The sequence below is a fragment of the Cucurbita moschata genome, unplaced genomic scaffold (assembly GCF_002738365.1).
Source record: "Cucurbita moschata cultivar Rifu unplaced genomic scaffold, Cmos_1.0 Cmo_Scf00001, whole genome shotgun sequence".
In the NCBI taxonomy this organism is placed as follows: domain Eukaryota; kingdom Viridiplantae; phylum Streptophyta; class Magnoliopsida; order Cucurbitales; family Cucurbitaceae; genus Cucurbita; species Cucurbita moschata.
In genome coordinates, this window is record NW_019268517.1 from 1,836,297 (window position 1) to 1,850,925 (window position 14,629).

At 35.3% G+C, this 14,629-nt stretch overlaps 2 protein-coding genes across 4 annotated transcripts; one reads left to right on the forward strand and one right to left on the reverse strand.

The window, feature by feature from the left end:
* Positions 1–303: 303 nt before the first annotated feature.
* LOC111446309 (alkaline ceramidase-like) lies at positions 304–3,013 on the reverse strand. 2 transcript variants are annotated; one of them, XM_023085070.1, is made up of 3 exons: positions 2,852–3,013; positions 1,819–2,136; positions 304–1,103 (listed from the first exon to the last, which is right to left on the reverse strand). In XM_023085070.1, the coding sequence occupies exons 2-3, from the start codon at positions 2,067–2,069 to the stop codon at positions 590–592; spliced, it is 765 nt and encodes a 254-aa protein (XP_022940838.1). In that variant the 5' UTR covers positions 2,070–2,136; positions 2,852–3,013; the 3' UTR covers positions 304–589. The 2 variants fall into 2 exon arrangements, with proteins under 2 accessions (XP_022940838.1, XP_022940846.1); XM_023085078.1 differs by lacking the exon at positions 2,852–3,013 and adding an exon at positions 2,434–2,752.
* Positions 3,014–3,796: 783 nt separating this feature from the next.
* On the forward strand, positions 3,797–14,437 carry LOC111446285 (methyltransferase-like protein 13). Of its 2 annotated transcripts, XM_023085040.1 has the most exons (17): positions 3,896–4,249; positions 4,793–4,894; positions 5,045–5,111; positions 5,284–5,465; positions 5,711–5,971; positions 6,939–7,022; positions 7,104–7,151; positions 7,243–7,307; positions 8,301–8,349; positions 8,429–8,687; positions 10,248–10,369; positions 10,721–10,801; positions 10,876–10,950; positions 11,647–11,810; positions 12,579–12,729; positions 12,805–13,026; positions 14,322–14,437. In XM_023085040.1, the coding sequence occupies exons 1-16, from the start codon at positions 3,896–3,898 to the stop codon at positions 13,000–13,002; spliced, it is 2,262 nt and encodes a 753-aa protein (XP_022940808.1). In that variant the 3' UTR covers positions 13,003–13,026; positions 14,322–14,437. The 2 variants fall into 2 exon arrangements, with proteins under 2 accessions (XP_022940800.1, XP_022940808.1); XM_023085032.1 differs by lacking the exon at positions 14,322–14,437 and having other exon boundaries at positions 3,797–4,249; positions 12,805–13,324.
* The last annotated feature ends 192 nt before the right edge of the window (positions 14,438–14,629 follow it).

Consider the following 14,629-nt stretch of genomic DNA (forward strand, 5'->3'; position numbering starts at 1 on the left):
GTAGAAGGAAAAAAATAAAGTGAAAGGAGGAAGAATTAAAAAAAAAAAAATATATATATATATATATATATATATATATATATTTTTTTTTTTTACTAATTATACGTACAATCATAAAATCCATAATTTGGGCAATTTGAATATAAGGAAAATTTGAGAATTTATAAATAAATAAATAAATAAAGTAAAAAATTTGTAGCATTGGCCATGAAATTTGCACTTCTCCAGGAGTTGATATGTAATGAACTAATTGATTCTCAAAGCTGTGTCACTAAAACAACAACTGCTCTAAAGACAATTCTATAGAGCAAATCTGTGAAAGTTCCATATAAGTCAATTTCTATAAGAACAGTAAAAAACTCGAAAACTCGAAAACAGTAAAATAAACCAAAGGTAAAACACAATTTTACAGCTGCAGTAAAACCCAATCTAAATCAACGACAGCCATTCTGAGTATGATTTACATCCATATGAGAAGGGATAAAAAGAATGTCTAATCCTACTGATTATAGCCAGCCAAAACCAAAAATCCATTTCAAGATAAAAGAATGTTGTTTTCCTTCCAATCCAAGACCTAACTCGACTTCGATCACTGGCTCTTTGGTTTTTGAATCTTCACGTATGGAAACAATCCCAAAAAGTGGACTACGCTCGGGTTCCACTCGAGTTGTTGAGCACGACAAAACATTAAAAATGTATTTGCGAAATAAGAATTGAACCCCATAAATAAATGCCACAATGCATGACCCTGAGGGTTGAAATACCAGCTAGAGATATTCCTGCAGTACAAGCAATCAAAAAGCCAGCAAACAGTACCGAGCGAGATGGTTGTCAAGTATAACTTCGCCAGCCGCTTTGCGTGTACATCGTTCGTGTGAATATAATACTTGTACATTCTAGGGATGCAGATAAGACATAGTATTGCATAATGTACCTTGAAGCCCGCTCCAAAACGTATGATTGCATGAGCAACAGCAAAGGCAGCACCGTAGAGAAATAAGAACGTAGGCATCGTGCTCCGGTAATGCCAATCTGGCGAATACAGGATGTAGATATAGAGGAGCATTTCCCATACCATTGGTGTTTCATCACCTTGCTGTTGTCTGAAAATAAGTTTATCATTGAATCCAATAGATAAGATACTTTATAATGAATGAAGATTTAACAGAACATGCAACCCAATGCTAAAAACAGTATACATTTGCTAAAGATTATTGAAGTTCAGAAAAAATAATCTCATAGGGAAATCTTCAATACATGTACCAAACCTCGGCTAGAGGGGGGAATAAAATGTAAAACGTTGCAACTCCTAACGCATAATACGAGTATAAAAATCAGGGATGAGAGGAGGACTAGAAAATTGATCCATGAGAGAATAAATTCCAATTATTAATGAAAAAATGAGACGATTCTAACTTCTAAGATGAGCACAAAGAAAACCGAACAGCATAGTTCATTTTTTGGTCGTTATGCAATTGAGAAAACAAACAAAAAATTCCCTTAAAAAACTAGTTATCATCTATTTAGCAGTTTCCTCCTTGCTTTCCCTCGAACCCGAAAAGTTCTAAAAGAAAATTCCATTATCGTGGACGAGGATAAAGCTATGGTTTACCCATATTTTCCTCTATCCAAGCTATTTCTTCCCATACATCCACGCCACGACATTTAGTATTTCGATCACTCATGGGATCTATCTTATATAGGTCGCTTAAATATTTTCTGACTCACAACCTCTAACCTGTACATCGAACTTAAACACTTCGACTCATGTATGTCATCTTTATTCTTTTTTCTTTGCTATAAAGGAAGAAAACTTACACTCGTTGCAAGGTCGCATGATACAACATGCTTCCTATGGCAAGGATCATATTTGATACGTGAAGAACGCTAAACCTCTTCTCGAACCTTTGTCTCAAAGCATTTACGAGACCAACAAATGCTAAAATGAGGCACGGAATATTTGATACTGTGTTGAAGAATTCTGCAATATAAGAAGAGTAGACATAGTTCTTTTCACACCATTCAGGAGATGTAACAGGACCCCAGAAACTAGATATTGTTTCTGCCATTCTACGATTAAGTATGCTCGATAATACTTGAATTGCCTGCTGCTAGGATGGTTCAGAATTTACGAACCTGCAATCATGTTATTTAACAAGTAGTAAGTCAGTGCATAAATGATGAACACACACACACACAAGTCAAAGTAGAAACTGTTTCATATTCATCCCAAGCAAATACTGTAACATTCTGAATGAAATATGTATTTAATGCGAAAAATTGGCTGAATTATCAAAGAATTGCAGAAAACTACAAGCTTGATTGATCAAATTCATGACAGAAAATGGCGTGGATGATGACGAGAATAGACTAGCAAACCAACTGAAAACAACATGCAGATATGAAAGACCTACAGAAAAAGAGGCTTTCCACCTTCCTTCATTCCTTGGTCAAGTAAACGACAATGTCAAAAAATCAACTCCATCTTTCGAATTTTACTTCCAATAGCAGAAACCGCCAAACCTAGCTCGCACCAAGCTAAGAAACGAATTGCAGCTTTCATGAATCGCTTCCTAAATTCTTCACGCCGCGAATACGAGCGTCAAAAGTAAACTAACTTGAACACAACGACACAAATGGCAACGTTTTCTGAAGCAAATTTAAAACTACGTTGAACTTTTTCCATTTCGTCCATTTTTTCATCACTAATTTCTCGAGAAATTTGTGAAACAAACAAAATTTTATAATCTCTAGACATAAAAATCGCGGAGAAATCCAACTAAATAACCTAAAAAGGCAAATTCAAAACCGAACGAAAACAAAAATGCTAGAGGCTGAAGAAACTGCTAACCCTTCCGAGATGGATCTAAGCTAGAGAAGAGCCATTGTTGGGAGCTTGAAATTCAAATTCCTGAGGTCTTTCTGTCAATGGTGCGAAGCGATCAGAGGAGAACTGAGCTGAGAGTTCGAACCAATTAGGGCTTACCCAGAGGGAAGACGATGAGCGCGTGGTGAAGACATAAAGGAATATGACAGAAATCATTTGTGGCCGTTGGATTAAATACGTCAACGGCTGATATCATTCCGGTCATCGAGCCTTGGCGCGGCTCGTGATAAATGGAATCAAATCCGACTTTACGCGCCTTAACTCCGCATGTGATTTACGCGCTCACGTGCTTATGAGATCCCACCATCCTGTTTTTTAATGTTTCAAAATCACAAGCATATTTTAATTCTTCCAAATTAATTTAATATTATATTTAATACTATAGAAATTAAATTTAAATAATTAAACCCTATATGAAAGTAATTTTGAATATAAAATTTTTAAAATTAGTCTAAAATATATAATAATAATAATAATAATAAATCAAGATGCCAAATGTTCGAGAATGGGTTTGATCGATAATTATAAATAAAAATTAAGACATTTTGGTTGTGTTCGTGTTTCCACATAAGTAGCTGTACTCGAACATTCATCCAAATCTTTCAAAAAAAATGTGCATATAATAATTACATTTAAACTTTATCGAGACAGACAAAAGTTAATCAGTCTTATAGACAATTGTCTGTAACATAAATTTTTAAAATTTTTTTAACCATAGGGATATATTTATATTTAAAAGTGATATTATGGGGAATATTTTTTTTTGAAATATTTAAAAGTTTAATAATATTTTAAAAATATTTTAATTAAGTTCTTATGCAAAATATTGGAAAATTTTAAGATAAAATGTAAAAATATTAAATATTATAAGTTAATTACAAAAACAATTTTTTTTTTTTTTTTTTTTTTTCCTCCGGGTTTTCTTTTGGGGCGCCAATCCCCTGCCAAAACCCTCACAGCGAAGCATAAACCTTACGCCGGCACCGGAAGTAGCTCGAAAGCACAGCCATGGGGAAAGCCGATAACATCCTCCAAACTCTCGGGGACTTCACCAGCAAAGAGAATTGGGACAGTTTCTTCACCATCCGCGGCCATGGGGATGCTTTCGAGTGGTATGCCGAGTGGCCTCAGCTCAAAGATCCACTCATTTCTCACCTTCCTTCCCTCTCCCAAACAGCATCTCCTCAGATTCTCGTTCCTGGCTGCGGAAACTCCAGTCTATCTGAACAGCTTTACGACGCCGGCTTTCGATGTATCACCAATATTGATTTCTCTAAAGTTGCAATCTCCGATATGCTGCGCCGGAACGTGAGAGAACGCCCCGATATGCGGTGGCGCGTCATGGATATGACGAGCATGCAGGTAGCTAAGTTCTTGGAGTTAAATTTGATTGTTGAAATGTTTTGTGTTGGTGCGGGATTGATTTTAGAGCGACGGAATGAAATGCATCTAGTTTACGATCTCTAAGGCATCGAAATTCCTAAATTTGTAGCTCGTAGAACACGGACTCTGCCAAAATGATATAAGAGGAAGTTTCGAAACTTTTTTCTAATTTAAGAACCCACTGCGTCAATTCTCTTTAATTCATTCTTGTTAGATATGAACTTTGATCAAATGAAATAAGGGGACGGATTTAGGTTATATTATACCGGCTAAAGAGTATCCAAGTTATGGCTGTTGGATGTAAGTGTCCTACGTTGGATAATTTAGGGAATGGTCATGGATTTATAATCTAAGAATACACTCTCCATTGGTATGAGGCCTTTTGGGGAAGCCCAAAGTAAAGCCATGAGAGCTTATGCTCAAAGTGGACAATATCATACCATTGTGGAGAGTCGTGTTCGTCTAACAATGGCTACATTTCACTTCCATAGTCTTCTCCTTTTTCTGACCAGTGCTTTGCAGTTCACGAACGATACATTTGATGCTGTTGTTGATAAAGGTGGATTGGATGCTTTAATGGAGCCAGAAGTTGGTTCCAAGCTGGGAAGTCAGTACTTATCTGAGGTGCTAATTTAAAGTTATTGGGCTATCTTGACCTGATAGTTTAATTTGATTCTAATCAAGCAGTGCCATTTTATTATAGTTTCACTTCCTATAAAAAAGAGAAAAAAAAAAAAAATAGTTTGATCTTACTTAGATGGATTGTTTTTTCAGGTGAAAAGAGTTCTAAAACCAGGAGGAAAGTTTATTTGTCTTACATTAGCAGAATCTCATGTTTTAGGTACCATCTTAATAGATTTTTTCGCAGATCAACTCCGAGATTTTTTTTTTTTTTTGATGTATTATTTGGGGCAACGTTGTGTTGTGTTAGTATCGTGAAAAGTTTTCACCTTGTTATTTTCTTCAGCTCGCCTCTACCAAATTTGCATTCTGATTTGTTGCTCCATCTGCAGGCTTGCTCTTTCCCAAGTTTCGTTTTGGATGGAAGATGAGTATTCATGTCATACCTCAGAAACCACCGAGTAAGCCTAATTTTCAAACCTTTATGGTGGTGGTGGAGAAAGATGAATCTACTGCATTGCACCAGATAGAATCTTCTTTAAATTTTTCTTTGCTGGATTCCCATGGAAATCAGGTTAAAATTGCCTTCTTCTTTAACTGTGAATTTGTGTTGGAATTTCTTTTTTTTTATTTTTTTGTCTAGTATTTGTTAGCAGAGTGATACTTTGTTCAAGTACTTATCATCTGGTGATTACCTTTCAACATGTTGATTTGGTTGAAAATTATTCATGATGTGTATTCTCCATCATATAAAGATATGTTATGCAGCCCTTGGCTATTAATTTGGTAAAAGCTTGATGGCTACTGATCTATTTTCAGACTCGTGAACTTGTCAAAAGTCTTGAGAACGAGAATATAATTCGCCAAAAGTGTTCCAGTGGTGCTGATTTGCTGTTATCTCTTGAAGACCTGCAACTAGGAGCAAAGGGGGATCTGCAGAAGCTTCACCAAGGCCGTCGGATTCAATTTACTTTAGGTGGACAAGGGACCTCCGTTTTCAGTTATAGAGCTGTACTTCTTGATGCTCGGGAACAGTCTGGCTCATTCTTGTATGAATGCGGAGTTTTTATAGTGCCTAAGGTCTTTTTCCTTGAGTCAAAGTTAATTTTATTAAAGAATCAAGATAATTCACTCGTTGCATCATCATGGAAAATTAACATTTTTTATTTGTCTAGATCCTTTGGACCTGTTAGTTGGATTCTTTTAATTTATGTTTGATTTGGAAAGGGGACTATTTTGCTATGATTGAGGAGGTTTCCTGACTTCACCTTTTTGTGATAAAGGCAAAGTTTGTGGCATGCTAGTTTCTTCTCGATTTTGTGGACGTTTGGCTTGAGAGGTTTTGTGATGAGGTTTGGGAGCTAGTGAAATTTAATCCCTCTTTGTGGGAGTCGGTCACTAGGCCTTTTTGTAGTTATGAGCTCGGTCTTATTTTGTCGAATTGAAGTCCCTTTATGTAGCTTTTGGGACTTCCTTTTTGTTGGGCTTGTATCTTGTATGCCCTGTATTTCCTTTCATGCTTATCAATGAAAGCTCGGTTTCTTACCCAAAAAAAGAAAAAAACTATGATATAATGTAAAGCTTTGAATTTATTCTAGCTCAAAGGAATTAGTCACCTTATGGAGAAACTTGTCGTGCTGTTGAACTTCGTCAAACCATCTGTTTGTCAAAATGAATTTGTGGGATGAGTAAATTTTGAAAAAGCATCAAACTTCAGGCTTATTGGTGAATTATTTGTGTTCTGCATATCATGACCCTTGAGTATTCTTAGGCACTGGTCACCCCCCGCGGAAAAAAGGAAGAAAATTATTAATGTAGGTTTTATTTGTTATTTTGGACTTCATTCAGCATATAATTGGAATCTTGCAAAGATAACAGGGAGGATGGAAATTAGAGTACATGTTTGTGGTCTACTTCCATTATTTTGCTTTGTTTATATGCTGGAATGCATCTAAGTGGATGGTTGAAATTTCCTTTGGTTGTTTCTGCTTTTGATGCACGTGGTATTGCAATACTTTTACATGTATAATGAATTGTTATTTTTCAGACCCGAGCTCATGAATGGCTGTTCTCTTCAGAAGAGGGCCAGTGGATGGTCGTTGAGAGTTCAAAAGCAGCTCGCCTTATAATGGTATTTGCTTATTGAACATCGAAGCTCTGTGCACATATTTCTGTCTATAGTATTCGTTACACCTGTCACCTATTTTCTCAGATTCTATTAGATGAGACACAATCTGGAGCTAACATGGATGCTATTCAGGTACTATTTGCTTTGCCTCGAATTTTTCCGTTGAGGTATGAACTGATATTGCTAACTATATATACTTCTCACATCTTTGTTGGATTTTCAGAAAGATTTATCTCCCCTAGTTAAACAATTGGCACCTGGTGAAAATGACAGTGGATCTCAAATTCCGTAAGTAACATAAACCCCTATGTTTTTCCTCCTGGCTCCCTTTCTTTCCTAAGATATACGTACTGTTCTTCTTTACCTCAATTGATAAATGGGAAGCATTTTGTCATTGTACTTAGTCTTTTACATGTCATTATATCATGTTCATTATATCATACATGTAATGACAGTTTAAAATCCTCAAGTTTTCTGAAATGTTGTGGTCCGGAGAACTGTGGTTGATTTAGAAAATTGAAGAGAAATCTTCATTGTGTACACCTTTATTTTCATCTTGAAACTCAATAACGACTACTATTTGAAAGTTACTTGTGCTGCGCACTTAGAACTTTGTTACTGGTCAATTATCAGGGATAAATATTTGACCCTTTATTTATTTCTTTATTATAATAGTAATTTATTTTAATTTAAAACTTAATCTTCTTACAAGACATTCAGACAATGGGTGTATTTCTCACTGTTTGCTTGGAATAGTTCTCTTATTGCTTGAAAAGTTTATTATTTTATGTAGGCAAACCTATACGAAATAACCCTGAACTTTATTTTTGTATAAAAGATGCCTCTATTTTTTGGAAATTGTAACATTATTATTAACCTTTCATAAGTGTTTTAAAACTATTATTTGGAGTAGAAAACCCTTTAGAATGTTGAATGAAAAGCCAATATGTCTAAATGTCGATCTTTCAAAATCTTAACCCAGACAAGCATCCACTGCCACGTCGATTTTCTGTCCAACAGTTCTACTCCAAGCATAGTTTTGAAATGTTTATGAAAGATCAAGGATAATATTGCAACTTTTGAAAAAATAGGGATATTTTTTTTAAACAAGGGACAAAGCTCAGAAGTATTTTTTATAATTTAGCCTTTTATATACAATTTTTTGTAAAATTATGTGCAGTTGTATTGAATGTACTATAAAAAGTGACTAATTAATGCTTTGAGAATGTCCAGGACAGATTGTGATTTCCTTACACAGAATGTTGATTGTTATTGTTGCAGATTTATGACGGCAAGTGATGGGATCAAGGAACGTAATTGTGTTTTCCAGGTCTCAAATATTTCTAACGCCTAGGGAAATTGGATATCATAATTGTCCTCTTCCTCAACTCTTGCTTACTTTTCTGTAGGGTACGTCTTCATTAACGGGATCAATAGTTGTTGAAGACGTGATATATGAACATGTAAGTAATGATGCCAGTCGCATCTTCCCAACGGGAGACTTGATATTTCGTCGCCTTATTTTCCAAAGAACAGAGAGTTTGGTGCAGTCGGAGGCTTTGTTGACAAGGGAAAGACTTCATGAGACAGTTTCTGGTCAGATAGACAGGAAAAGGTCTCATTCATCATCCAAATCAAAGAATAAAGGAAAGAAGAGACTGAATAAGGGTAACAAACTCTGAAATTTAGTTTAAATTTCAGGTTTAAATTATTTCGGTTTGGATATAAACAAAAGTGGTACTTCTCATTTCTTCACTAATTTTTTTCTGGAAAAAATCAGTCTATATAACACTGATATTAGGCCGGTGTTAAAGTTGGGACTTGTAGGATTGAAATTTAATTCAAGTGTGGCGTGTTAAATTTGGTCATAAATACAAAAGAGAAAAAGGGGAAAATGAATAGAAAAGGATACTGTTGGTAATCACAGCAACCCACGAAAACTTATGGGAATCAGGTTCTCACCGGGGTAGGTAGGCATTATAGAATGCAAGGTAGATTTTATACCCAACGTTCTCTGTCCCAAACAAGAGAATCCTAATTTTACTCCTGCGGGCATTTTGGGTTCCCATAAATTAAAGGAGACTTAAGAAAATTATTAGCAGAAACCTGCTGACCCCTTTATATCCCTTTTATATGCATAAGAAGTTGAGTTACGATTTAGTCTCCGTGCAAAGAAATTCTATGTGCTAATTGAATAGACTTGCTATACTATTGATCCATTTAACCTGTCGCCCTGTGGGGACCTGCCACGAACAAGGTGAGTATCCCCATTTAAATGGAGAATGAGGGAGAGGGTGGGGAGAGTTTGGGGATGAGGATTATACTACCCATCCCCCCCTCCCCCCACATCGGTTATTGATTGATTGATTGATTTTTATTTTTATGCGTTGTAATATTGAAATTTGAAATTTTAAAATTTATGTTGGTTGAACATTATAATTATATTTTTGCTTATGGAATTTTATTGTTTTTATTAGGTTAATTTATAATCTCTTCTTTAAATAGTTTTATTTAGAAATGTCCATTTAGAAGTTTTTTTTTTTTTTTTTTCCCTTCGGAAAGAATTGTTATTATAGTTGAGTAAAAATATAAAAACAAAAATGGAAAAAAAAAAAAGAAGTAATTTTGTGGAGATGGGAATCGGAATATGTGGCGGGGATAGGAATGGGAAAGTCTTCCCCATTCTCACCCTTGTCCTGTCTCAGTCCCTACCCCTGCACCTCTCTGTGGACATCTAGCTTTTCACATTCATTTTTTAAGCTTTGAAGTTTAGCTTTTTGTTGTTGGTTGAATAGAGGATTAGCATTCAAGTATTTAGAGTCAAATCATTGCTTTCATATTGCATTATTTTCTACTATTTTTTATTTTTTTATTAAGCTAAATTCTAATCATATAATACAACACTAGAGTCTAGCGCTTGTAATTTTAATTAATTTTCTTATTCTAATTGGATTTTTAAGTTCTAATTTTAGTGCAATAAGTTCTTACCATTTTGTATTGAGGCTCGTGGATCAAGACTTAAATCCTAGGATGTCTCTTTATTTTTGTGCTGTTTTTCTTTTCCTTAGTAGCTTATGATTTAATTGCTGAGCCCAAAATTTGTGAATCCGATTAAACTACTCAAAACTCAGATTTAACCCTAAATAATCCCAACAAAAGTTCCCACCTATCCAGCATCGCTCTCACTTTGTTTTCTATCTTTTTTCTGTTGTTGATATAATGTGACAGAGTCCAGCGACCAAATGAAGGTTTATCATTGCTATCTGGCAAGTTCTTATCATTTGGGGATCATTTCGGGGTTTATGTTGATATCTCAATATTTGGAGAGTGTAGCATCAGCTGGAACAACGGCAAGTTCACTGTCTTTGATCCTTCTATGATCTCTTCCTACATTGAAAGTGCAATGCAAACGTGCACTTTTCTACAATCATTTTTTCAACTAATGCATTATTTGTTTTTTCATGGAATCAAGTTTTAAGCTGTTAGAGAAGTTTGATGGTGGAAATTTAGGTTCTATTTGGAGTGACTTTCTAATTGCTTAAAAAAGAGTCATCTTAACCTGAATAACCACTTCTCAATTTTCTTTGATGTAAACAAAGCATTATGTAGAGGTCCGCTCCTTCTATCTATGTCTTGTATGTATGCCTTCCTCTCTTGTTTCTTTCCCTTTTCGACTGAATTTAACTAGCTGTTCTTGACAGGTGAATACAGCTGTCATTGGTCTTGGAGCAGGTTTGCTGCCCATGTTCCTCCGTGCATGCATGTGTTTTTTACACATTGAGGTAATTCTTCTCCCCTACCCCCTTAAAACATGGTGAATTTTTTCTTAAATTGTGATAAGTGTAAAATGATCCAGGTGGTTGAGTTGGATTCAACAATTCTCAAACTTGCAAGGGATTACTTCGATTTTACTGAGGATGCAGATTTGACGGTATTCATGCTACACCTATGTTACTTTTTTGCTAGCTGACATAATGTTTTTTTAACTCTTAATTCTTAACAGTCTATACTTGGTATTTGTCTAATGTCTTTGGAGTAAGTTTGGTCTAAGTCTTGGTTTTCATGTAAGAAACATCAGCTGATGGTGTAGAACTGCCACCATTTAAGCTGATGGGGTAAAATACATCTCATCTTTGTAGTATATTTCTAACATCCTCCATCACCTATGACTTAGGGAACTAGATTGTGATGCGAAATTAGTGTATTATCGATATTCGTTCGGGAAAATTAGCACGAAAGGAGTTTGAGCACAAAACCTCTTCTATGAAGTGCGTTAAACTATCACTAGACCCAAAACTTTAAACTATAGGATTAAGGTAAACTTAATCTTTTTAGTGCATCCTATAAGGAAATCTAAATTTATTTATTCAGATCAAGCTACGCAAGCACTGCCTCATAACTTTCATCCATGCAATGAATTTTCTTTTTTCTTTTTACTTCATTTCTTCAAGTTCTCTACAGAAATGCAGCGGAGTTGCTATTTCTGAATGCATTCTGCCATGTCGTAAATGTCAATCCTGTGCATATTTTGACTTGGCTTTGATTTAGAGCCATCTAGATTTATTCTGAAACTTTTCTACACTGCACTTTCATGTATAAGAACGAGGGTTATCCGTTGATATTTCAGGTTCATATTGCTGATGGGATTCAGTTTGTTAGAGAATTCAGAAATTCTGGGGCAAAGGATTCATCAGCAATTGTTCTCGACAATGGAAACTCATCTCGTGTAAAACATCGAGGAGATACGAAGATTGACATACTTATTATCGACGTGGATGCAACAGACTCAAGGTAGTCTGGACTATAATTTGTGTGATATTTGTCTTTTTTTTATTCTCTCCCTCTTTAAACTAAGCCTTCGTTGAGAATTTGAAAGAAGGCACTAGGACAAAAATGAAATAAAATAAAAATCCCACACAAAATTCTGATATTCCTCTTGAGCTTTCTCATAACAAGAAGCAAGACTGCCACAAAATTCTTCCCTTGGGCCTACCCAACCTATCTCGACCAACAGACCAACACTCCAGAACAGTGAATTTGGAATAGTCAAACCTCTCCCGAGTTCTACTGAAATATGAATTCCACTTGGGGATGGCTTGCATCAGGCTCTGCAGCCAACTGCCCCGATTCCATCTTCCACCTTGATATATGGCAAACATATCTGGGGGGCAAACTCTCCGTGTGAGGACATCCCTGGGCCGGAAGTGCTTTTCTTTCTTTTTCGTCACACTAGCAAACAAAATCGATCATATTTCGTATATTAGAAAAAGGAACGATCCATAGGTTTAGGATTGATCTTCCTCTCGAGCTTTCTCATAACACAAGAAACAAGACTGCCACAAAATTCTTCCCTTGCCCCACTGTGGGGATCAAGGAGCACCTCCTCAATCATAGCACCATACTCCCTACCGTAGAACCCCCTCTCATACAAAACCTATATTAGCTATAATGGGAAGAAAACTTCAAAACAAGACAACCAATTGTGCAAATTGAAAAAAGATAAACAAAGGTTCGATAACATTCACGTGTAGACTCTCATTGTTTCTCTGACCTGTGTAGCTCTGGAATGACCTGCCCAGCAGCTGATTTTGTAGAAGAACCGTTTCTTCTAGCAGTGAAAGACGCCCTCTCCGAGCAGGGTATTTTTATTGTAAACTTGGTCACACGATCTCCGACCATTAACGATATGGTTGTCTCAAGAATGAAAGGAGTGAGTACAAACATTCTGGACTAGGCATGTATTTAAGGTTTATTTTCAATTGCATCTAAATGTGTTCTTGTGCAGGTCTTTAATCACCTCTTTTCCCTTCAACTCGAGGAAGAAGTGAATGAAGTGCTTTTTGCTCTTCCTTCAGAGTTCTGTATAAAGGAGGCTCTCTTCAATGAATCAGCTCTTCAGCTTGAGAAACTTTTAAATCTGAAACACCCAGAAATCAGGCAAAGCATAGTTGATGCTACAAAGAAGATCAGATGTCTGAAGTAAAAAGCTAGCATTTTCACTGAAGAAGTAAGCTCATTTACTTTTAAAAATTATTGTAATGTACAGTAAGTTATATGTTTTCTTTAGATTTAAATTTATCATGGAAATGCTAGGGGGATGAGATCTTACTTCCATCGTTAAGATTTCAATGATTTGCATTTTTGCTTAGAAAACTTTTGGTTCATGACCCTGACGTTCATGCTTATCTGATTAAGGTTTCATCTTTTCATCTCCGATGAGAATTCGAACATCTACCATTTTTATCGTTTATGTAATGGTGTTAGGCATGATCAATTATTCGAACGTCTACCATTTTTATCTCCTACTAGAATGGCTAAAGCATGTTCATGCACATCTCGTGATTAAGGTTTCAGCTTTTCATCTCCAATGAGGATTCAAATATCTACCATTTTTATCGTTTACGTAATGGTATTAGGCATGATCAATTATTCGAATGTCTACCATTTTTATCATTCATGTACATCTCCTACTAGAATGGCTAAAGCATGTTCATGCGCATCTCTTGACTAAGGTTTAACCTTTTCATCTCCAATAAGGATTTGAACATCTACCACTTTTATCGTTTATGTAATGATGTTAGGCATGATCAATTATTCAAACATCTACCATTTTTATCATTCATATGCATCTCCTGCTAGAATGGCTAAAGTACGTTCATGCGCATCTCTTGATTAAGGTTTCATCTTTTTATCTCTAATGAGAATTCAAACATCTACCATCTTTATCATTCATATGCATCTCCTGCTAGAATGGCCAAAGTACGTTCATGCGCATCTCTTGATTAAGGTTTCCCTTTTCATCTCCAATGAGGATTCGAACATCTACCATTTTTATCGTTTATGTAATGATACTAGGCTTGATCAATTATTCGAACATCTACCATTTTTATCATTAATGTACATCTCCTACTAGAATGGCTAAACCATGTTCATGTGCATCTCTTGATTAAGTTTCACCTTTTCATCTCCAATGAGGATTCGAACGTCTCCCATTTTTATCATTTATGTAATGATGTTAGACATGATCCATTAGTTTGGCATGCTAGGACGTTGCATATAAGTAGAGATCTTTTGAAAATTTTGGTATCGATTGTAGATTCAACATTTAGTACTAGATGACATATAGTTGGCTCGTCTAGTTCTTCGTTGAGTTGAGGGCTCTTATATGCACTCAAAATTGACTCAGTTCTAACTCGATAGATTTAGAATACGGATTTGGTTTTACGTTTTTGTTTTCTTTACTTTGCTTGGTTATTATTCGATTGTAAAGGGTTGGCTTTTTTTCTTTCACCAATTTTGTAGGTCTCAAATCGAAAATCGATCATAGTCGAAGAAGTAGAAGATCTTGGAAGACTTTCCAAATTTGGTGATTTAATTTTTTATAATATTTCACTGAATGTTTTCTTCTGTAACGAAAACTAGTGTTGTTTTATATGTTTGGATTTTGAATAAATATTTAAAATCTTTTAACATTTAACATTTACTATGGATTCTTAATTATTCAATTTATAAGTAAAAGTTTCCCATATAATTTTCAATTAAATGGAGAATGAAATACATAAATAATTATTCATTTCAAGAAAAACTAACCTTCAATGTTATATTAAATG

Bases quoted from the DNA above. Each gene is read 5' to 3' on its own strand.
- LOC111446285 (XM_023085032.1), top strand. From the start codon at position 3,896: ATGGGGAAAGCCGATAACATCCTCCAAACTCTCGGGGACTTCACCAGC. The intron at 8,350-8,428 runs GTCTCAAATATT...ACTTTTCTGTAG, and splicing joins AACGTAATTGTGTTTTCCAG to GGTACGTCTTCATTAACGGG. The intron at 10,802-10,875 runs GTAATTCTTCTC...AAAATGATCCAG, and splicing joins TGTGTTTTTTACACATTGAG to GTGGTTGAGTTGGATTCAAC.
- LOC111446309 (XM_023085070.1), bottom strand. From the start codon at position 2,069: ATGGCAGAAACAATATCTAGTTTCTGGGGTCCTGTTACATCTCCTGAA. The intron at 1,104-1,818 runs GTAAGTTTTCTT...ACTTATTTTCAG, and splicing joins CATGCGACCTTGCAACGAGT to ACAACAGCAAGGTGATGAAA.